The 24,223-nt window shown below is 38.1% G+C and overlaps 1 protein-coding gene and 1 long non-coding RNA gene across 2 annotated transcripts; one reads left to right on the top strand and one right to left on the bottom strand.

Annotated features, from left to right (window-relative positions):
- The first annotated feature begins 834 nt into the window (after positions 1-834).
- Positions 835-17,685, top strand: LOC109096766 (telomere-associated protein RIF1-like). The gene is made up of 36 exons (XM_042730435.1): positions 835-1,019; positions 1,938-2,059; positions 2,644-2,722; positions 4,026-4,122; positions 4,214-4,344; positions 4,449-4,540; positions 4,645-4,834; positions 4,927-5,019; positions 5,110-5,248; positions 5,553-5,704; positions 5,823-5,937; positions 6,320-6,496; positions 8,004-8,114; positions 8,305-8,367; positions 8,474-8,574; positions 9,031-9,117; positions 9,252-9,325; positions 9,467-9,647; positions 9,750-9,857; positions 9,944-10,093; positions 10,190-10,289; positions 10,372-10,651; positions 10,754-10,796; positions 11,260-11,459; positions 11,605-11,698; positions 11,855-11,986; positions 12,082-12,224; positions 12,438-12,555; positions 12,701-12,745; positions 12,846-15,788; positions 15,877-15,999; positions 16,091-16,177; positions 16,391-16,506; positions 16,741-16,894; positions 16,973-17,093; positions 17,181-17,685. Exons 2-36 carry the CDS (start codon positions 1,947-1,949, stop codon positions 17,414-17,416), a joined length of 7,188 nt encoding a protein of 2,395 aa, XP_042586369.1. The 5' UTR covers positions 835-1,019; positions 1,938-1,946; the 3' UTR covers positions 17,417-17,685.
- Positions 17,686-21,219: 3,534 nt separating this feature from the next.
- Positions 21,220-22,304, bottom strand: LOC109096335. The gene is made up of 2 exons (XR_006155619.1): positions 22,193-22,304; positions 21,220-22,049 (listed from the first exon to the last, which is right to left on the bottom strand). It is a non-coding gene; the product is annotated as an uncharacterized LOC109096335 (long non-coding RNA).
- Between the last annotated feature and the right edge of the window lie 1,919 nt (positions 22,305-24,223).

Here is a 24,223-nt window from a genome sequence, read left to right as displayed (position 1 = left end):
GTACAGTATACTGTCCATGTCCAGACCCGTAAGAGAAGAAAATGCTGAATAAATTCGTAATTTTTGTTATTTTTGGAGCAAAATTTATATTCGATGCTTCAACAAATTCTAACGGACCCTCTGATGTCACATGGACTACTTTGATGATGTTTTTATTACCTTTCTGGACATGGACAGTATACTGTACATACATTTTCAATGGAGGGTCAGAAAGCTCTTGGAATAAATCTAAAATATCTTAAACTGTGTTTCGAAGATGAACGGAGGTCTCACGGGTTTGGAACGACATGAGGGTGAGTCATTAATGACATAATTTTCATTTTTGGCTGAACTAACCCTTTAATTGCAAAATGAATGGTTGGAAATGTAAACTGATATTTCCAACTGACAAACTACAGCAAAAGATAGACATAACTTGAAACCAATTTATTTAGATGGTGAAAATACTAGTGTTAGCTATTTTAATTTAGGCCACCACTGTGTTTGTTTGTAAATCAATAACAATGCAATTGCTTATTGTTTGTACGTTCGTTCAACGTCCATTAACAAATGTTAACAGATATAACTTTGATTTTAAAACTTTTTAATAAGTGTTGAAGTTAATATTAACTAATGTTAATAAAAATCTGCAGAAATGCTGCTCTTTGTTTTGTTTTTATTTAATGTTAACTGTGTTTAACAAACGAGACATTATTATGAAATTTCACTCAAAACAAACAAACGACCAAGGTAACCTAATTATTTGTTCGAATTTTTATTCAAGTTTTGGCAAAGTAAGTGATCTTAATTCGTTCAATAAATAATTTATGAGAGGGCGGAGTTGACGTGGGGTTGAAGGTGACGGTTTCAACACGTCATGTTTGGCGCCAGCATTTTCGCGGGGAGTGAGGAGTGGACAGACGACGCGTAGCCTTGATCATTTACAAACATTGTTGTATAAACGCTCCCGATTCCTCTGATATAGCTCGTGTGTCGATGATCTCGCCTTCAGTGGGCGATAGCGTGTCCCCAGGCGCGAGGTGAGACATCTTGAGTCGTGTCTGTTGCTGCGTTTTGGGTGGGTAACATGATGAGGGTAACTAGCTCGCTAACTCTGCAGTCTTTGTAGGGAAAGTTTCTGTTGGATTAGATCGATTTCAGCAAAAGCGTACACGACGGTTTAAAGGTTTCAATAAACGGCACATTTTGATCTCTCTGTTTGATCTCTGCCCTACTAGTTGTACGCTCAGCGCACATTGATTACACAATAGCTTTAAGATACAGACGACATTAAGGTCTAATATTTGCATCTCGGACAGCTCAGCATATTAGGGTACACCTACCACCAAAAAACCGGTGTTTAAAAGCAGACGCATTATGATATTTGGCAGAGAGTTTGGATAATATAGATGGCGCATTGTTATTAGCCTCTCGTGCACCTGGCTAGCTAACGTTAAACATCGCATGTAAAGATGCGTGTGAGGTTTTATTCTTCCCAAATGTGTCATGAAGGTGAAATAGACGAGTTAATTTACACCTTTGTTCTTGATTTGAAGACATTATTGCCATTTGTTCACCAGAGATCTCATGTGCATCGAGAGAACACGATGTCCTGCATGCATGCATCGACTCCTGGTCACACTACCAGCATAACATTAAAATAGTTCACACATTCATGCATAGCATTCCATGGTGTATTTGTTTGGATTTATTGACTTATTATTTGCAGGAGTTTTGTTTGAGGGTGAGCGGTGGGTGTGTTTGGGGGTGTGCGGTGGGTGCGAGTTGGAGGGTGGTTTTGGTATGTGTTTTTGAAGGGTTTTGAAATGTATTTTTAAAATTTTATTTATGAACCAGAACTCCTTAAAAGAAAGCGTTTTAACATTTTATTGCATTATATTCTGGTTTGTTGTAGTCAGCGCTGTATGCATCAGTTCAGCGTGTTTCCTGTCTTTCAGGCTGTGAGGATGATGGCAGCAGTGGCTCTGTCTAGTGCCAGCCTCCTTCCTCTTCTGGAGTGTCTGGAGGATGAAGCAGCCGGGCTGTCAGAGAAGACAGATGCCTACATCACCATCGCGAAGTAAGGGTTTATCTATGGTTCTAGAGTGCGTCTTTTAGTAGGTTTTTGTCAAATGCATGAATGTCTCCTTCGTGATCTAAGCTCTTTTAGTGTTGTAGTGATACAGTTTTGTCAACGGTTACTCTGTCCACACTTTATATGAAATTGGCATTCAGGAGCTATTTTATGTTTAAAGTGATAGTTTGTCCCGAAATGAAACCTTCATGTTGTTCCAAACCCATCATTTTTTTTTTGTTCAGTATAATTAAGATATTTATATTTCCTGTTCCTCCATTGAAAATTTTTACGCTTCATAAAGTTCTTAAAGAGGTCATAAAAGAAATTCATATGAATTAATTGGTTTCATCAAAGTCTCAGACACAATAGCTTTAAATGAACACATCTAATTTAGTCACATGTATGTGTTGATCATTGTACATATATAGAGTTCACTGAATGTTAAACGGAAGCTGAGTTATTTTTGCTTGATGCTTTAGAACCAACCTCATTGGCTCTCGTGTGTCTAGTGAGCATGCAATTGGTGGTAACATTTAAAGGTATTTATATGTTAATCATGGGACTTTTGTTCTTTTTCTTTCTCCCAGCCGCCTGAATGGAGAGGAAGGGCGTCAGTTTCTGCATGTAGTTGTAAAGCATTTTGCACGTCTTAGTAAAGTCCTTTTGGTAAGTTTTTGTCTTTTATGAATTACCAGACTTGTTCATTGGAACTTTTTGAATGTAACTAAATATGAGTGTGTGTGTGCATGATATATCGAAATTATTGAAATATTGCAATATGCATATCGGAAGAGCGTGCAATATCTTAATCATTTTATTAATAGGCTACTTAAATCAAAATGTTGCAAAAGGTAAAAGTTTTAGTTTGACGCATATAGCAGAGAATTGCTTGCCGTTAAAAAGTTAAGTGCAATAAGTTGTGGAAAACAACCGTCTCGTCTTGCTGAAGCGTGCGCACAAGCCGTATCTCGCACAGCGTCTCTTCAGTTCTGCCACACACGTGCAAAGCGCACACACACAGAGTTATTCATCTTTCTTATCTCTTCCTTATGTTTGAACAGACACATACACACAGAAATATGTAAATAGTACTCATCTCGACGATCATTCTCATAAACGCAGTCGGTTATGTTTTAAATGAATGTAAACAGCTGAGAAAGAAATCAGATGTGTATCATTGTACTGGATCCGTGCAGCCGGATTTAAAGGGACAGCAGCCTATAAATATGTGCTGCTGAATATGTCACTAATGTTAATCAAACAACTAAACACCTATAACAAAGATTAATTTAAATTTAATTCATACAGTGAACACAATGCAGTGTTATTTAACACTTGATTATTAAATTGCTGTACCTGAATGTGTATTTTATCTATGCTTGTAAATTGTGTAATTTTTGTCTTTTTTTTACTGACTGGTCACTTGCCTTTAATCATGTTTGAACTTTCTCAGGCTATAGTTTTTTGCTGTGGTATATGAGGAAGGTCTTAGTGTATGGAAAGCAAAGTTACAATGATATAAAGTATTTTTTTTTTGTTTTTTTTTTGTTTTGTTTTTTTAAATGGTCACACTGATGTTAAAATGACTTTTTTTTTTTTTTTTTATGTACTGCTAAAACACTGCTGGTCACTTTCAGAAGTTATAGTGATTATTTCTTTTCCATGAAAGAATGTGATACAAATTGGTTGTATAATTACATTTTTGTAACATTTTAAAATATAATTGAAATTGATTTAAGCAATATCGCATATCGAATATTGCATTTTTTTAACAAGGTATTGCATATTGCATTTTTCTTCAATATCACACAGCCCTAATATATACACATACAGTACTTGGCAGTAAACGTGATTCTGAGATATATATAATTTTTTTTTTTGTAGTTATGAATAGGCAAGAGTTATTCTTTCAGAAAGCTATGTCTTTGCTGTGTCATCAGCCCTGCAGATGAATAATTTTTTCTTTCAGGTTCATATCTCCAGTGAGAACGAGGAGCTGTGTCAAGCCGCATTGCAAGCTTTGGGATTCTGTGTCTTCCACTCACACATTGTTTCAGTCATACCAGGTAGAGAAAAAGTTGAATTCTTTAGTATAATATACTTATTATTTTCCATGAGAAGTAGCATCCATAATCTTTTTATCTTTTTTTGCTGCAGCAAATATTTCAGAAGATATACTGTCAACGCTCTGTAATGTTGTGGTAAAATCAAAAGAGAAGTTTACATGCACTCGGGCATTATGGGTGATTTCAAAACAGAATTTCCCGCCAGAGGTGGCATCCAAAAAGGTTTGTTTACCTTTGAAATAAACCCTGTTTTTATCATCCTTTACCCCTCCATTTCCCCCTTTTTTTCTTTTTTGTGGCAAAAAATGTTGCTTTTTACATTTCAGACCCCAGAGATTCTGAAGAGTCTGGAGGCCATGCAGACCAGAGAGGTTCAGTCGATCCTCATTGAACATGAATCACTCAATGTCATAATAAGGTTTGTTGAAATTTCTTGGTAGTGCAGTCTTGCAGTGCTCTTCATATGGAGGTGCTCTTTAAATAAGGTTTGATTTATTTTTTTATTTTTTTGGTGAATGTCAGGTTGCTGGAGCAGGCCCCGTCTCAGATGGCTGCTGGAGCTGTGTGCTGGGCCAAGCTGGTTATTCCTCTGGTGGTTCACTCGGCCAATAAAGTGCGCTTGCGTGCCGCAGCAGCCCTGGAGCTGGGCTTGCCTCTTCTTCTGGAGAAGCAGCAGGAAGTGGCAACCATTGTAGAGCCCATGATGTCTTCTGTAAGTGTTTTCATTAGTTTATTTTGTTCTGCATATATGAATATATATAAATATAAATAACTGTAATGTTTCTATTGCTTTGCTGCCTTTAGATGCTTATCCCTGAAATGCAGAAGCTGTTTACATCTAAAAATGAGACTAATATGCTGAAGCTCTGGCCCTTGTTTGTGAGACTTCTGGGGAAGGTATGATATATATATATATAGTCACCAAATAATGCTGATCAGTATTTCAGTTCTGAAGTATGGGTTTCTATTGTATGTGTCTCCTTTCAGTTGCTCCACAAAGGCGGTGCTTTCATTAATTCCTTGCTGTATTTAGAGGAGTTGGGTTTCCGCAACTCTTCTCCTAATATTAAGAAGATTGCCTTCATAGCTTGGAAGAGCCTCATTGATAATTTCGCCCTTAATCCAGGCAAGTTTATTTTTCTTTGTATTTAGGTGTAATAGTCACAGTCACCGAAAATGTAGGAACATCAGAGAATTACATGGTTTGCTTTGTGGAAAGTCATTAAAATAAAGTTGTTTTAATGTTTCTCTAGGTATGGATAAAATTGCATTTTGGAGTGAATGTTTAAAAATGCTTATTCAGTAACCTCAGATGAGATGGAAATTCATTGATCAAAGGATAGCAATAGTTCATGGCTTTTTTTTTTTTTAAACACCATTGCTTTTTCTCAGCTGTTGTTTTCTAAGTTGTAATGGCTTCTCTTGAGCAGATATCCTGTGCAGCAGCAAGCGTCTAAAGCTCCTCATGCAGCCACTCAGTTCCATCCAAGTCAGGACTGAAGCTCTTCTGCTCACCAAGCTGGAGGTGTGGTGGTACCTTGTAGTCAAGCTTGGACCCAACTTGTCTGCTAACTTTGAGCAGGTACATTTCATGCTGTTTACATTGATGCAGATAGTTGTAACCATAGCATGGCCATTGACTTAAGTTACTAAGAGCAATGTATATCTCTATTCCTTCTTTCCATCACTCTGTCTTAAAGGTTGGTGTACCATTACTGCACAACACACTTCCTTCTGATTCTCCACTGCCGAGCCCGACTACACCTGCTCGAACCTCTAACCCAAGCAATGGCACCCCTAACACCCCTAAATCAGGTACAGCTCACTTCCTCTCATTGTGCTTTCATCTTATAAAGGTGATATAATGAAATTACATCCTGTAAAGTCAACATGATGTGGCAATTCACCCCATATATTTTCTAAATTCGTGTTTATAAATCTTACTGGGATCAATTTTTTTTTACCCTGACCTAATAATTTATCAAAGTCATCTTCTGCACTGACAGCCTTCTCTCTGGCGATGTTTCCTGGACTTCTTCAATCATTTAGTCAGCTTAAATCCTTCCACACAATCAACTGAAAGCTCAGATCTGCCTTCACCTAGTCAACAGCTGATGGATAGAATCAAAACCCCAGCCTACTTTTTTTTTTTTTTTTTTTTTTTTTAAACTTAAAGCTTCATCTTTCTGTTCTCCAGGCATTCCCTCCTGCAGCACACCAAGCACTACTCCTCGCATGAGTCTGAACAGCAGTATGCAGGCGGCTCAGTCCTACCGCTCCATTCAGCTCCTGGGTCTAGAGATGCTCCTACACTGGCTTGTGGGTCCGGAGGTTACAGTCACAGCAGCTAGAGAAAATCTTCAGCTCAGTCTGGGTAATCATACATTTAGTATTGTCTAGAGCTTTTAATGTGTATTTTTTATAAAAAATAAAAAATAAATTTAACATTTGATCTGCTCACATTTAATCAGATCTTTTTAATTTAACCACAAAGCTAGATCATAGATATTTGCCTCAAGTCATGGACATTTAAAAATGTATATGGACCCTCAGGGCCCCAGACTAATATTTGAGAGCAGTGGCACCAGCGCCACTAAGTTCTACAGATGGTGGCGCCAGGAGCAGATTTGGTAGCGTCGGGGGTGGTGTGTTGGGATATTCAAAATGAAGATAATTTAATCATAAAATTACTATTGTTTATACAGATTTGACAGTAAAGCACTAAGCTTGAGTTAAGATGCATACAAAATGTACTTTTATTAAACAGTAACGGGTGCAAATCTACTTTTTATATACAGAAAATGTATATATTCCACTCTTATTAAATGTACCAATATTCTTCTAGTATACGGAACTGATCAAGTTCAGTGATTGTGTGATTTAGTAGCAAATTGAAGAAAAGTTTGTGACTTTTCTTACTTCATACACAAAATGTGTAAAATTCTGACAAAATCTGATTTCTTGATGATTTGATATTTTATAATTTCAAAATATAGAGAAAAACAAATGAATTACTAATAACCCAATAAGTGCTCCTCTGCTGCTGTCTACTGGTTATATTTGTGATTTGATGTATTTTTTAAATTTTACATAAGTGTTTGTTTACCACAAAGTATATTTTGTTAATCCCATTAAAAATAACATTCAAACTGGATCATTTTAGAGATTTAAAGTGCTGGAAACAGTTGTGTGAAATGCTTGAAAGTCACTGAAAAGTGCTTGAATTTCTCTCTAAAGGTTGTACAAACCCTGAAATGAATGATGTAATACATTTGACTATTTCTACCACAGCACCATGGTTACAGTTAGTGTTACTGCTTCTGGTTTCTTGACGTATGTCAGCACTGTTTATAACAGAGATTTCTGTGCAGAATTTGAATGCTTCTCAGTAAATCTAGCAGTAACCTTGTCATGGTGCGGTGAATTCAGACGCTTCTCACTGGATCTCGCAGCTCTGCTGCATCTGTGCAGTAACAGTGTCGTGAAATCAACTTTGGCTCCCGAGTAAAGGTGTTCTGAGTTCGGACAAGTTTGTTTGTGTCACTGTCCGAGCTGATAAACGGTCTGTTGCATTTGAGAGACATCAAACGGCAAACGAAAGCGAAACTAAACTGCGCTACGTTTCAGCTGCGCAGCACAGTTTAGTTTCGCTTTCATTTAGTTTCGCTTTCATTTCATTTGCCGTTTGATGTTTCTCAAATGCAACAGAAATGGCAGCACTTATTAGTTGGGCAATGCGGTGGTCGCGCCAGTGCAACCACTCACAAAAATTAGTCATTTGGTCGCAGTCTGGAGCCCTGACCCTGTTAATACAGCCTGATATATTGAACCTTATTATTGTAATTATATGCTAATGGTGTCAGTATACCATTTGTTTCCAGAGCCCCTGACGCACCCGCTCTTTACCAGCCCTTCCTCCTTCAGTAGACATGCCTCCACCCTCATATCAGCCGTCAAAGAAGGCTTCATTACTGTGGGAGAACATGCTCCAGGTATTCAACATAATCTGCACAATGTAGCCTGGATTTAAGAGGCCAGCTTAAATTTTGTTTTAGCTGTTTCTCTTATTGCCCTGCTTGGAAGCAAAGGTCTGTTATTAATATAATTTATATCATTAGGAAATGAAAGAAATGCTGATGCTGTCCATGTTCATTGCCTGATATGAGGGTTTATTTTCCACAGAAGCGCTTCTTAGTCTCATTTGGAGCAACCTGATCTGTTCTGTCAGCACAGCAATAGAAGCTGGTATGTTAAAATTTGCTCTCTCTTAGAAAGTCCAAGATAATTTGCACAGATACTTTGTGTTGTGGATACTGGCTCATAGTAATCTATAAAGTTTTCCTGTCATTAGGTAATAAGAAGGAAAGACAGGGGTCAGAGGTTCTCACGCTGCTTCTACAGGCTTTGCAATCCATCCTGTCCTCAGATAATCTGCCTGCTGAACGTGCCCTGGTAAGATGCCACTTCATGGTGAAAATGAGCTGCTAAATGACTTGGATGCTGAAAGTGTTACCCAACATGGATGCAATCTGGCATGCTTAAAATAAACTACCTTTCAAAAGTTTGGACTCGATAAGATAAGAACTTTCTATTCATAAAAGAAAAAAATTCTGATATTAGAATGATTTTTGAAGAATCACATAAGACTGGAGTAATGGTTGTCGCAAATTCAGCTTTTCCATCACAGGAATAAATTGCATTTTAAAATATATTTAAATAAAAAAAGGACAGGTTTTACTATTACTGTTTTACAGTATTTTTAATCATAAATGCTGCCTTGGCAACCATGACACTTTAAAAGCTTTAATCTTCAAATTTCTGGGGTTGTTTTTTAGTGTATTCATCTAAAAAGGTTCTGTAGGATGAGTCAACCCTGCTGTGTGAACATATTTTTATTATTTGCTGCAGCTTTTGTTGGAAGCCACAGTTAAGGGAATACCTCAGAAGGTGCTCGGTTCTGCAGCTTATCAAGTGGCAAACATGGATGTGTTAAATGTAAGTGCCTTTTTAGTCCTTATTGTAAAGCCTTGCTAAATTTCTCAACATTTTTATTACATTTTCACCCTTTGAATTCATGCATGTCTGTATATCATGAATGTGTAAAAAGAGATTCTCTACATCTTTTCCAGGGTACCCCTGCACTTTTCCTAATACTTCTATTCTCCAAGAGTAACCAGCTCTCATCCTTTCTTGAAGATGAGAGGTAAGCATAAATCCTTCAAAATAAGTATTTTGTTCCAGAGATTTTTTGCAATAAACCTCTTAAAAGAGCAGTAGTACTCATATTTCTGTTTATGTTGAGTTTGTTTGCTTAACTGGGGCAACATTTTCTTGCATCTGGCAGGTTTTTTTCAAGCCTGGAAACCCTTGTGAGCTGTGGGTTTTGTGGACCTACATCGCCCCTGGCATTTGGAGAGGCTGTTTTAGGAGCGATTAGTGGGTGTGTGGAGGCTGTTAAGAACAAGAAACAGCTCTGGAGGATGTGGAGCGCGGTGGTAAACCCTCTGACGGACACCATCACTCAGGTATTAAACGCAGATCGTCAGTGCTGTAGAATGAATGTGCATTTCAGTGCCAGTCAAACCTTGTATTTCACTACTAAGTGATAAATCACCGTTCCAACACAGACCAATGAAGTGAATCAAGGAGATGCTCTGGAGCATAACTTCAGTGCCATTTACAGTGCCTTGATGTTCCCAGTTATTCACCTGCTGCCTGGTTCGCCCCTGCCCCAAGTAAGAGATCATTTTGGATACATTGCAGATGCTTTCTGCAGTATTATGCAAATGCTTCATATGACATTGACTTTTTTTTTTTATAGACCACTCAGAAGGCCATGATCGGTACGTGGTCCAGGCTTTACAAGGCATTTGCTCGCTGCTCAGCTTTGGTAGCCACAGCAGAGGAGAACATATGCTGTGAAGAGCTGTGTGCCAAGATCTCTGCCTCTCTTGACAGCGACGCTCTGAAAGTATGGCCTTTTCAACTATGTAGTAAAGTGGAAGATTTATTCAGTTGGGCACCTAATTGGAGTGTTAATTTTTTATATATATATTTTTTGTTTTAGAATCTGCAGATGTTAGATGCAATGGCAAATATCTTGCTGATCATCATTGAGAGTATGGACTTCTCTCCTTACACCCCACAGTTCCAGCAGAAGATGAAATGTGAGGCCTTTGTTTCAGTTCCAAGTGGCCAAAGTTGTGTAATGGCACTGTGTCACTATTTTTTTCATGTTCATCTTCATAGCTCCTCGTACACCTTTGAGATGGATACGCAAGAGAAGCAAAGCTCTGGGGAATCTCTCGACCTTCCACACTCTCCTAATGCAGACTCTAGATGCTTTCCTGTCTGTGGACCTCTCTGAAGCATCTGTAGAGTCCACCAGTGGAGTTTTCAGTGGAATTGGCTTGACGCTGGTCTCTAACTTGTCAACACTTTTCACTAATATCACTCTACCCACGTTCATTCAAGAGGTGCTGTCCACCCTCACCAAACCACTCGCGCACATTTTTGAACAGTTCTCCAGGTGTGTGACGTTTTCTTATCCTTCATACTTTGAACAATCTTTTTTGTGGAGTTTTTTTATACTTTATACTTTGAACTCGCGCTCTTTTTGTTATTGTCTTACTCATGATGAACCATCAAAGCTCAGTGCGACACTAGGAACCCAGGTAAGAATTGCTATCTGTGAATTTGAAATCGAAACCAAAGGTCTGATGTGTAGTCTACCACAAAATCAGCCATATAGGGCAATTTTTTGAAAATGCGATTATTATATAACTGAAAGCGGAATAAATAAGCTTTCCATTGATGTATGGTTTGTTAGAATATGGCAATATTTGGCTGAGATGCAACTATTTGAAAATCTGGAATTTGAGGTTGCCAAAAAAACAAAATATTGAGAAAATTGCTTTTAAAGTTGTCCAAATTAAGTCCTTAGCAATGCAAATTACTAATCAAAAAAATAAGTTTTGATATGTACAGTAGGAAATTTACAAAATATCTTCATGGAACATCTTCACTTACTATCCTAATGATTTTTCATCATCTGCCCTCATGACTGGTTTTCTGGTTTAGGGTCACATAGGTAGAGTTAGAAAAGGCATATTTATTTATTTGCTATCTGTCTCATAGTTGGAGAAACTGGCCACGGACCTGCTTGGCTGCCTTCAGACGCAATCAACTCTGCATGACGATGAGATGCTTGCCATGTTGTCTCCCTTGCTTTGTGTGCTTTTTCCGCACAAGAGCAAGCAAATTCGTTCTGTGGTCACGCAGTTCTGGAATGCCACCTTTGGAAATGCACTCACCTTGACGTACCCTGAGCCTCTCAAGTTCGTTTTCATGCCATTGTTGGGAGTTTTTTTGTAAAATGTAGTATAGGCACATTTTTCAGATCTTTAATTCAGCAAGTATGCTTGTCTTAAAATGAATTCTTATTGTTTTTTCTTTTTTTTAATATGCACCCCCCTCCCCCAGGTCTGTTTTAAGTCAGGCTAAGCAAAAGACTCCATTGATTTTACCTGGTTTTGAAGCCGTTGATGCACCAGATGATTGCAGCGGAGCGTATTCGGTACGTTCAGTGTTTCATCCAGCACAAATGATTGTCCCTATAGTGATGTAATATGTGAAGAACACAGAACTGTAAACACAGTAAATTTAGCTCAGTCAAACATGTTGATCTTTTTGTTCCTAAGCGAGTTCTAAACGTGTTGTGTTCTCTAATCAGAGTGAGAGTTCTCAGCTGGACCCACAGATCAGCGGGGTGAAGATGACCTCTGTGGGAAAGAGGGACTCTCTTCTGGCGAGGGCAGAAGAGCTTAAAGGAAGAGGCTCTGCAAATGCAGCAAAGCCAGTGTCTGTAAGTAATAAATGAAAATGCATCAAAACTTGAAAATATCAATGCTGGCTCTTAATTAGCAACCAGATCCCTCAATTCACCTGTTGCCTCTTTAGGTAAAGCTGGATTTTGGATCACCCAAGCCCTCGAAGCGAGAAGCTATTGAGGAGGAGGCGTCAGTGGATTTTGTTTTTATTCCCCCTGAGACAAAGGAGAGAGTGCTAACTGAGCACCAGAAAGAGGTTAAAAGGACTAAACGGTAGGTTTGGTCACAGTTTTTTGTGGTGTAGCAGATCTCTAAAATTGTAAAGGCAGTTTTTTTTTTTTCCCTTTCATTTTTTGTGAATCCTAGTGATGTCTCAGTGGTCATGTCATCGTTAAGCTTCTTTAAGCTTTTTGAAAATAAGAAATTGTCAAGACTGATGTTTTTCCTGTTCTGACTCTAAATTCTGCCTTGATATTTGTTTGCATAGGTTGACATTCCTGCATTGTATAATAATCTGGATGCCTCCCTGGACACCACAGCCTTTTCACAGTATACTCAGAGTCAGGAAGAGTCCATGTATGTATCGGAATTCTGGCTGTGTTTTTGATTTGTTTAATATATATGTGTAGATGTCAATAAATAATAATAATAATAATAATAATAATAATTATTTTTTTTTTTTTTTTATTATTATTATTTTTATTTTTTTTATTGTTTTTATTTTTTTTTTTTTGGGGAATTGTTGAAAGATGATGAGGATGATCAAGAGGAGGAAGGCTGATATTCAGCTGAAGGTAAAAAAGCGTTTTTAAATTTTTGATTATGTGGAGAATATGCACGCATGCTTTTTGATAAGGGTATTAATTGGTTCTAATGTTGTTTCCTTCCCCCAAGGAGGTTGCCACAACTGAGGAACCAACCACAGATGTTAAACTAATCCAAGAAGGCACCGGGTCGGTCGTAGAAACACCAGAGAAAGCTACACAAAATAAAGATCAAACTTCAGAGAAGAATCGATCACCATCCGGTGACGTCTCAGTTGATGTGAGTGGGCAAGAGAAAAGTGGACTTGAGGGGACCAGCCCTAATGTTTCAGGTTCATCTGATATGATATCTGGTACACCACCTAAACCCAATAGGAGGCGTCAGTCTTTCATAACCTTAGAGAAATATGTTGATGGGAAATCACCAAGTCCTGCAAGTGCTGCATTTACTGGTCCGCACATTCGCAAATCAAGTAGACTGAGTTCTTCAAAGGCATTAGAGGCTACTCCAAATGACTCACAACTTCAGACTACAAAAGAGGACTCCCGAAAGAAGAGCAGCAATGACCCATCTGCTCAAAATGAGGAAGTGAAAGACAAGATGTCTGCAGGAGGTCATCGTGATGAAGGTACAGATGAAGAAGAGGATGATGTGGTCCCAGATACCCAGACCCAATTATCTGGTGACAAAAGTCCTGTGTCCAAAGCCAGTGTAGAGGAACAAGATTCTCCTGAAAAAGATTCACAGATTCTTGCTGATTCTCAAGCTAGTCAAGAACCAAGAAGGTCAGGGAGACGTCGAAGTAAACCTGTACGCCCAGGGGAAGATCCAGGGGAGATGAAAAGCAAATGTGAAGAAGTTGCAGATTCTCCAGTGACAAATACACAGAAGCCCATACTGTCTCCAACAATTAGCACTTTGACTGGAAGGAGGAGAAGTAAGGTTATTGAGGACAGTAAAGTTGGAGACCAGTTGAACAATAAAGGAATAAAAGGAGAGCTTAGCCAAAGTAATTCACAGATTTCCTCTACAGAATCTTCACAGGCACCAATATTTATGCTTGGTAATAAAGAACCAAGCCAGACTGTGTCCTCTTCTGATAGTTCTCCTGTAACTCAGTCTGAGAGCCAAAGCAAAGAGAGATTGTCAACTCTCAGTGAGTCTGAGGGTCTGTCACCGGGTAGACCTACGAGGAAGACTAGAGCGCACCTTGAGGAATCCACAGACAAGGAGGCAGATGAAAACTCTCAAAACGATCCTCATAATGCTGCATCCACTTTGAAAAAGAAACATTCACACACACCTGTTTCCGATTCTGAGGCTGATAGCCAGCAAACTGCCCGAACGCGAAGAACAAGGAGATCTGAATCTCAATTACTGGAGCTGGCTGGTTCGCAGACCAAAGACGACTTGAGTCAGACAGGCTCTCAAACACTGACAGTGGTGAAGGGTAGAGCTATGCGAAGGAGAACTGCAGAAGAAGAGACAGACCATAGTACTAGAGATGCCACATCAACTGTAAATGCTGAGGAGATAAGTGCAAGCCAAGATTCCTCAGAAGGTCTTGGTAGATACAGAACTAGACGCTCTAAAGGTTTGTTGGCTCCTACTGACAACACAGAGTCTGAAAACTCTGATAACCGACAAGATGGACCAAGGCCTAAAAAGAGACCACGGAAACCATTACCCACGGAGGTGCCGCCAGTTGCCACAGAGCACACAGTTACCGAGATGGTGCCAGATAAGGAGGGTGTTAATGTTTCAATGGAGATGTCAGAGGATGAGGCAGATATTGAAACTAGTTTGAATATTTTAGTCATTGAGACTGAAGAACTTGATCAAAAGTACAAAGAAGAGGTCCCTGCCCCTGATGGTGTACCACATGAACAGATTACCTCAGAAAAAGAAGCAGAAGATGTCAAAACTAAGAAAGAACAGAAGACTGAAACTGATAATAAGGAGGTCATTAGTGTGAAAGCAAAAGGTGAAGCATTGAATTCATCTTTACAGATTGGATCAAAAGATTTAAACGAGAAGACTAACATTCCGCATAAATGCCCACATACCAGGGGACGGGGCCGTGGGCGTAGGCGATCTAGAAGCTGCAACTGCTTTTCAAACAACCGTGACGTGTTCTCACAGGACAGCGACTTCCAAGAATCTCAGGATCTGAAAAGTGAACAGGTTCCACTTGTCACTGATGCCCTGAACTCTCAACCTGAGCAGTCAAGCTCAACTTCTATAGCAGAGAAAAGCGAGAGCTCAGGAATTGCAGATGTCCCAGATGCAACGGTTCAGCCATTTTCAGCCTTACCCGCTCCACTCCCATCTGAGGTTTTTCCTTCTGAAAGTCCCATTGCAAAGCTTGGTGTAATTGTTTCTCAGCTGTCTGAAGCAGAGGAAGGAACACAGCTTGAATCATCCAAAACAAAAGGGGAATCGAACAAGGAGCATGTAGAGCTCCCGGAGGCAGAGACAAAGCAGTTGGAGAGTTCTGGGTGCACAGGTAGTCAAAAGCACAAAGAAGATGGATTGGAAAACACTTCAGTAAGTCAAGAACCTCTCCAGAGTTCAACACCTCAAGACACATCTCCAAGTCAAGGTCGCCCAGTGGAAGATGCACCTATATGCCAAGAGCAGCTAGAGTCTTCCCATGTCCAGCAGGAGGATGCTGTTAACCCAGCAGTGAAGGAAAGTGAAGACCTTGCTGTTTCTGAGCCGAGTGGAGAAAAGGTTATACTGCCAGAAGAGTCAAATGGCAAAGAACTGCTTGACAAGGATGTTACTCTTGTTGTGAAGGATGAAGACGCTCAGATAGACAAACGGGATCCTACTTTGGACCCACAAGAAGAGACGTCTGTACCCCCTGAAAGTAGTACCTCTGGAGCCTGTTTAGATTCCCCGCCCAAGCCTAAACCTTTGGACGCTCTTAGTGGTGAGCTGGAGCCTGGCCAGAGTCCGAGCAGAAACCGATCTCGTGGCTGGTCTCCATCTGCTTCTCCATCCACCAGTATTCTGAAGAAGGGGCAGAAGAGAACATGTGAAGAGGATACACCCTCCCCTCTTCCTAAGGTATTTGGCAGTATACTATAATATTTAGTAAACTAAAATGCATGTAATGTATACTAATTTTCTCTTTTTCTAAAACGTTCTTTTGCAGTCTCGTCGAGTGTCTTTTGCAACTCCAATTTATCATCAAGAACTTGCTGATGATATTGATCGACGTAGTCCAGTTGTTCGCACAAGCTCACCTAGGTCCAAAGTCTTGAGTGGACAGTCGAAGGTGTGTGATGAGTTTTGAAATCGTTGGATATAAAACTGATTAGATTTAAGTTTTCATGGCCTATCGTTTAATTTCTTCAATTTTATTACAGTATATCACTACACCCACAAAAGGATATACAAGTCTAAGTCCACGTAACCTCCGTAGCCCTGGATCCAAAAGCTCTAAAAAATGCCTGGTAATTATTTTCTTGCCTTGTACTTAAATTGCAGATTTTTTTTTTTTTTTTTAAATATAAAGTCTGCCTATTAATTTTTTTTCTTAATTCTGAGAAGTTAAGACTAAAGCTACAGTTATTTTTCATGTTATTCAGTTGCATCAGACTTCAGTGTATTTGAACAGTAGTCCAAGTGGAAATGGTGGTAAAATGTTCCTCTTCTCTTTATCATAGATTTCAGAGATGAGCCAGGAGCCACGTCCTATTGCTAAAGATTGTGTTTATCCAGCACTTGTTGCCTGCTCTACCCCTGTAGAGGCTGTTTTACCACACATATCCTCCAACATGTGGTAATCCAGATCACCCATTTCCCCTTCCTCTTTCATACATCTTGGCTTCAGTTCATTCCCCAGTTTTAATTTTATATCCTTGTGTACTACAAATACATCAAAGTATTGATAGAGTGGTATAGCTGACAGACGTCTCAGTTGTAGTACACGGTGGTAGATCTGAAGGTTGTTTTCTGGGGTATTAATGTAAAGAATGTAAGTAATTGGCATACCTGTTTATTTCTTTGTGTTTAGGTCTCGTGGCTTTGGTCAGCTTGTTAGAGCAAGAAACATCAAAACGGTTGGAGACCTGAGTGCCCTTACCCCAAGTGAAATCAAGTCTCTACCTATTCGCTCGCCTAAGCTGTCCAATGTGAGGAAAGCACTTAAAACCTACCATGAACAGCAGGTAATTGTGTATCTTGCATTAGTATCTTCTCCTTTATTATGGGAGATAATTTCTAATTTCTCACATTTGGCTGTACAGAGAAAAGGGCATTCTGATGACCTAAAGAGTTTTGACGAAATGGAGAAAATGACATCTGAGCCTGAAGAGATGGAGCTTCCTCAAAACCAAGAGGAGCTGCAAACACAAGGAGAGGCTCAAGGTTAGCTATTTTATTTCTTCTGTCAACTCCATCTTCGGCGACACTTTTCAACATGACAACTTCTCATGACTCCCAACTTTTTTCCAGATGACAGACCATCAGAAGTGGAAGCAGATTCAGAACCGATGGCTGAGGAGGACAAGTCTTGTGATTTGCTCTCAGATGTTGAAGCCCTTAGTGGACGCCTAACTTCAGAGGAGCTTGGTCGCTGCTCACCCGAACAGCTGGGCCTGATGCATGAACATCTGAGTGGAATGATGAGAAGCATTGTGACCCACATGCAGACCCGCTTGCGGAGTAATCTTGATGATAGCTTGCCATGAGGACATACAGACGTTTTCCTGACATAAGGATTCAATTTTAACTTGAAGATTAACAGTGGACTGCTCATTTCTCAAGTTTTAGCTTGAATTTTAGATTAGATGACTTTCTAATTATGTTCTTTCAGAGAATAGACTTTAATGGCCGAAAGCCATTTCCATTGCTACTTAAGTGTCAATGTATTTTATGGAGTGATTTTTAAGACTGTAAAATTGTGCTGAGATGCCAAGAAAACTTTTTAAAAAAAAATAAAGTTATAGTATTAATACAATTTCTTTCTCTTTTTCATTTAATGATTTGAGGGATTTTTTTTTATTAATAATAATAATAATAATAATAATAAACTTTATTTTTCTATAGCGCCTTTAAAAGTTACATCTCAAAGCGCTTTACCAAGGCATATAAAAGAAGATCAATAAAAAACAAATGAAAAATACCTTGAATTGACCATCAGGGAAAACTACATATACATTATGCTAACCCGAAAAAATACGTTTTAAGAGAACATTTAAAAATACTAAGGGATTCAGCCTGTCTGATTTCGTAGGAAGAGAAGTTCCAGAGTTTAGGAGCCACAGAAGAGAAAGTCACCCCATAGAGCGTAAACGAGTTTACAGGAATAGTTAAAAAGCCAGAATCCGATGAACGAAGATTGCGCATTGGGGTGTAGACAGTTAAAAGTTCAGTCAGATATTCTGGAGCTAAACCATGCAGGGCCTTGTATTAAGCATAAGAATTTTAAAATCAACGTGAAACCTGACCGGAAGCCAGTGCAAGGACTCCAAGACTGGAGAGATGTGCTCACTTGTCCTGGAACTTGTCAGGACTCTGGCAGCTGCGTTTTGAACATACTGCAATCTGCCTAAAGTAGATTTCGAGACACCCCCCCAGCGAGCAAAGCATTACAGTAGCTATTCGAGGAAAAGACAAACGTATGATCCGTTTTTTCAGCCACTGAAAAAAGACAACATGGGACGTAGTCTTGGAAATGTTTCTAAGGTGAAAAAATGTATACTTTTTAACCATGTTCTGACATGAGGATCAAAAAGTTAAGTTTGAATCAAATATCACCCCCAGATTTTTGAATTTTGCTTGAAACTCCCATAATAGACCCATCCATCTTTAAAATTTAAGATATTAGCTTTACGTATTTGATGGGGTGAACAATCAGCATAACTCAGTCTTGTCACTGTTGAAACAGAAAGAAATTGAGAGACAATCCATATTTTTACCACTCCAATAGCAATCACTTATAATTAAACCACCAAATTAAAAATACATATCCATGACAGGAAATAGATTGACTGCAGAAGTGTGGTGTCCTTTGTTAGTTACAGACTGTAAAATTGTGCTCTAGAGTGCAAGAAAACCTCTTGAAATTAAAGTTCTAGTAAGCATTGTTTTTCATCTAAGTGACGTAACCTTGATAAGCCTGGATCCAAAAATTTAAAGAATGCCTGGTAATTATTTTCTTGCCTTGTACTTAAATTGCGGAGTTTTTTTTTTTTTTCAAAATATAGCGCTATTCATGTTTAAAAGTTAATTTCTGAGAAGTTAAATGCCTAAAGCGACAGTTAACTTGTCACTGTATTCAGTTGATCAAGAGAAGAAAGAATTTGAACAGTAGACAGTGGAAATGGTGTTAAAAATGTTCCTCTTCTCTTTACATTTTCAGAGGAGCCAGGAGCACGTCTATTGCTAAAGGATTTAAAAATCCAGCACTTGTGCCGGCTCGAAACCCTGAGAGGCTGTTTTTACAAAAAACCACACAGATCCTCCAACATTGGTAATCCAGATCACCCATTTCCCCTTCCCCTTTCATAGTCTTGGCCAGTTCATTCACAGAAGCGTTAATTTTATATCCGTGTGTACTTTCGTATAGCTGACAGAAAGTCTCAGTTGTAGTACACGGTGGTAGATTGAAGGGTGTTTCAGTAAGAATGTAAGTAATTGGCATCTGTTTTATTTCTTTGTGTTTTCGTGGCGTCAGCTTGTTTAGAGCAAGAAACATCAAAACGGTTGGAGGATGAGTTTGAAATCACATATTCGCGTCGCTAAGCTGTCCAATGTGAGGAAGCACTTAAAAAACCTACCATGAACAAAATTGTGTATCTTGGCAGATGTTCTTCTCCTTATTATGGGAGACATTTGGGCTGTACAGAGGAAAGGGTCTGATGCATAAAGAGTTTTGACGAACTGGAGAAAATGACATCTGAAGAGATGCTTCTCAAAACCAAGAGGAGCTGCAAACACCAGGAGGTGGAGGCTCCAAGGTTAGCTATTTTTTTCCTTCTGTAACTCCATCTTCGGCGACACTTTTGAACACTGACAATCATGACTTCCAGTTTTTTTCGAACATGACGCGATCATCGAGAAGGGAAGCAGATAGTAGCAACGATGGCTGAGGACAACGACTTTGAGTTTATCAGATGAATTGAAGCCCTTAGAAACGCCACTGTCAGAGGAGCTTGGTCGCTGCCCACCCTAACGTCGCTGATGCACATGAACTGAATCTGAGTGGAATGATGGAGATGTTAACCCATGCAGAACGCTGCGGATCATAGTTGTGAAGCTTTGGGACATACAACGTTGCACCCCCCAGAAGGATTAATTTTAACTTGAAGATCAACAGTGGACTGCTCATCCAGTTTTCTGAAATTTAGATTAGATGACTTTATTAATTATGTTCTTTCAGAGAATACCGTTAATCAGCGAAAGCCATTTCCATTGGGTCTTTGTCACTTAAGTGTCAATGGATGTTTGAGTGATTGAAGAAAAAGTTGTGCTGAGAGGCCAGAAAACTTTTAAAAAAAAATAAAGTTAAGTACTTTTACTACAATTTCTTTCTCTTTTCCAATATTTGAGGGCAATTTCTTTCTCTTTTTCATTTAATGATTTGAGGGATTTTTTTTTTTAATAGATTGACTGCAGAAGTGTGGTGTCCTTTGTTAGTTACAGATACAAATGATTTTATTGGTGTGAAGCCCCACTTCACAAGGTTTTAAGGTTTTGTTGGCATTAAATGCATTAGTTAACATGAACTAACAATTCTACATTATTTTTTTTCATCTTAATTAGTTTGACATACTAATACATTTTTGTTTTTTAGTATTTGATTGAATTAAAAACATTTTTTTTTAGGTTTAAACTTAATAGGTTAAAAAAAATTCTTCAAGTGAAGTTAATGAATGGGACCTTAGTTGACTGGTGAACCATCAAGCCAGTACACTCTGGAAGTGAACATTATGTGATGGTAAAGGAATATTCTTGAGTTATATACTATAATAGGGATATTTCACAAAATTCTGTATTTTACTTGCTTTCATGTTGATCATCTTCAAACATATAAAGATACTTTTTATTTCTCATTTTTGTCCCACTCAAGCAAAATTTTCTTGCTTCAAAAAAACAAAAACCATTTAATACAAATCTTCTAAAGAGACGTGATTGCTTAATGTGATAAACATTTAATTACGTTTTTTTTTTTAACCATCAATCAATGCACATAGATCATTTAATATATGATATGTTAAATTAAAAGTGTGTTTGTTTTTTGTTTCTTGTTAATTTGTGTTGCTTTTTTTTTGTAATTTCCAAAGCGTAAAAATTTTGGTCAAGGGAATTTTAATAGACAGACAAAATTGATTTTTGAAAGTTTTGAATGACATGAGGTTAAGTAACAATTTTTTTTTTAGTGAACTGTCACTTTAAGATTTTTTAAAGTTCAAAAGGAATTTCAACCTTTTGTTGTTGATCAGTTTAAAAAAAAATAGAAAAAAGAACAAGATCCATGACAGGAAACAGATTGATTGCAGAAGCGTGGTGTGCTTTATTAGCTACTGATTCAAGGTATACATCTTCCTCTAACCCCACACCTACAGAATCAAAGAAACAAAACACAAATAGTGGCCAGCCTTCAGCAAGGGAGGGAGGAGGCTTGTTTTTAACATCAATGCATTTTCACTTTAGAGGAAGTGATGGCCTGTCCTCAACGTATTCATGTTTATTTTTTTCCTTTTCATATGGCAACCTTAGTGCCGATGTTCGGTTTTTATAAAACACTGAATTTCGGATTTTCCTTTTTCATGTATAAAGTGAACCGTGAGCCCATCTCTCGTTGTGCAAATGTTTCAACTTTAAAACTTTCAGGATGGCCTTCTTTGACTGTAGTGTGATTGCAATATACAAAAATAATGGGCTCCAGTTACTTAACTGTTAGAATAGAACAACAAAGATAAATACAATTGTCTGTGACTTAAATAGGTATGTATAGTTTGTCAGTTTCTCATGCCACAACCACAAAAGACTTTGTGACATGGGCACAAAATAAATTTCCCAACAGTAATGAGGACAAACAGTAGCGGAACTACTTGACTAACAATAGTAAACATAAAATAGCTTGTTCTGAGTGGATATCAAACTCCGTCATCCACAGGGAGTTTGAGAGCGCAGTAGTTGTATTTAGATGGCTTCCACATAGTTGGCAGGGAGCATACCGGTCTTCCCAGTACGCTGCACAGTGCCATACATCCAGCCCTCATCGATAGACTGCACGTTCACAATTACATCACCGTCCTTGAAGGACACTTCATCATTGTCTGCAGCAGGGTAGTCATACATGGCACGGACAGTTTTCTGTTGAAGAGAAAAGGGACAATATTAAACGACCAACTTCACCATCAAATACACAGTGAATATGTAGGGTATATGCATACACATACGATATTAGCATTATTCTACCATGACAGTGAAACTGGCAGTGATCTCTCAGTACTTACTCCAGTGGTTGAGGGATGTGAGGGGACAGAAGAAACAGTGGTCTGTTGTGTTGCCACAGAGGAGGATCTCTGCTGAACCTCAGTTGTCTTGGTCTGTGTGTAACCTACATGGCACAACAGCACAGGTGTAATTGTATATATTTCTATGTCACTTGTTAGCGTTCAGATTTTGGACTTTTTTAACTTTCTACAAGTAGATTTTAATCATTATTAGTAATAGAGTGATGGTAGGCCAGATCAACAGTATTACAATACATTTTAAAGCCTCAGCCGTTACTACAGAATGAAATCCTGTAGCATAGTGTACACTTAAGTTTGAGATGTGTATAACAGCATTTGAGACACAAGCTGTTATGGAGGTGATTATATTTATATATATATATATATATATATATATATATATATATATATCAAAATTTGATCAAGACTTGATCAAGATGGTGTAACATTTGGACTTGTAACCAAAAGGTCGCAGGTTCGAGTCTCGGTGCTGGCAGGAGTTGTAGGTGGGAGGGAGTGAATGAACAGCGCTCTCTTCCACCCTTAATACCCATGGCTGAAGTGCGCTTGAGCAAGGCACTGAACCCCCAGTTGCTATGGAATATAGCTGCCCCCGGGTGTGTGTTGGTGTGTTCACTTCTCACTGCTGTGTGTGTGCACTTGGATGGGTTAAATGCAGAGCACCAATTTCGAGTATGGGTCACCATACTTGACAAATGTCACGACTTTCACTTTCACTTTCACATTATTTTTAAATTCAGTTTTGATGGCAATTTCATCCAGTGGTAATTGGGTGAAAACAGGAAGTTAATCCTACACTGAAACTGGTTTAATGTATATGTATGCCAATATGTTCAATATAAATCAACGTTATGTCACCCCCCCCACACACACACACAAAAAAAACAAAGATGTCACTACCGATACTCCACCAAATGTTTCAGTAGTGACTGTTTCAGTTGTGACAATTTTTGATACTGTTGAACCTAGCTCAAAGATGCTAATCAGCACATGGTTAGCTAGCACAGTTCTGAACAGTGGTATACATAAAAACTAAATTTTATGGAATAGCTCCCAAAAAAATTTGCTTAATTGCAGAAAAAAGGTGTTCGGTAGTGACATTCCTTAGAGTTACACACAGATTTTTCAGATTTTGAACACATTTACCTCAAAATTATGAGACCTATCTACTCACAGCTTATAGCCATGAGAGAGGGGGACACAGTTATATTTCCTGATCATACATTTATGGATTTAGTTAAAATCAGTCTCGGCCAATGGAATAAAACATACACTGTTTCTGTAGTGACATGAAAAATGTGGGACATTTTTTACATAAAGTTTCATGATTTACAAAGAGAAAAAAAAATCTATATAAGTATATATATAGTATATATATATATATATATATATATATACTTTACTTTATATTAAAAGAATCAGACTCAGAAAGATACTTTTAAAAACAACAATTGAAAAAAAAATACAATAAAATTATTTTAATATCATTTTCATAAGTTGAAATTTAGGGGTTAGGGTTCAGGACAGCCACCTCTCAATTAAAAGTACCCAGTAAATGATGATTTTATATTATTTATAATATTAAGTTTACTAATATTTTAAATATTATTGTGGGTTTCAATTAAAACCCTTTGCCATTATTCACTCAACTCAGTAAATCTTTAAAAACACTAACAATTTAAGAACACAGCAATTTAAATCTTTAGCATATTAATTTCCATTTTTTAAATTTTTGTTTTTGGTAATATTGTAGAGCCTTACTTATATAATTATTGATTTACATTTTTTCTTTTTTATATATTTATTATAAAAAATACAACTGAATTTTGATGTCCACATTTGTTGGTTTTATCGGCCCAATTTTAGTATCATGGGAGACCCGGATTTAAATTTCCCTTGAATTCATATATATATAGAATTCAATTATATATACACACACACTATAGTTCAAAAGTTTGGGATCAGAACAATTTTTTATGTTTTTTTTAAAGGAGTAATGGCTGATGGAAA

The sequence above is a fragment of the Cyprinus carpio genome, chromosome B9 (genome assembly GCF_018340385.1).
Source record: "Cyprinus carpio isolate SPL01 chromosome B9, ASM1834038v1, whole genome shotgun sequence".
NCBI classification, from domain to species: Eukaryota; Metazoa; Chordata; class Actinopteri; order Cypriniformes; family Cyprinidae; genus Cyprinus; species Cyprinus carpio.
The sequence above is the reverse complement of the archived record's forward strand: the minus strand, read 5'-3'. Positions and strand labels throughout refer to the sequence as shown.

Bases quoted from the DNA above. Each gene is read 5' to 3' on its own strand.
- LOC109096766 (XM_042730435.1), top strand. From the start codon at position 1,947: ATGATGGCAGCAGTGGCTCTGTCTAGTGCCAGCCTCCTTCCTCTTCTG. The intron at 2,723-4,025 runs GTAAGTTTTTGT...TTTTTCTTTCAG, and splicing joins GTCTTAGTAAAGTCCTTTTG to GTTCATATCTCCAGTGAGAA. The intron at 11,699-11,854 runs GTACGTTCAGTG...TTCTCTAATCAG, and splicing joins ATTGCAGCGGAGCGTATTCG to AGTGAGAGTTCTCAGCTGGA.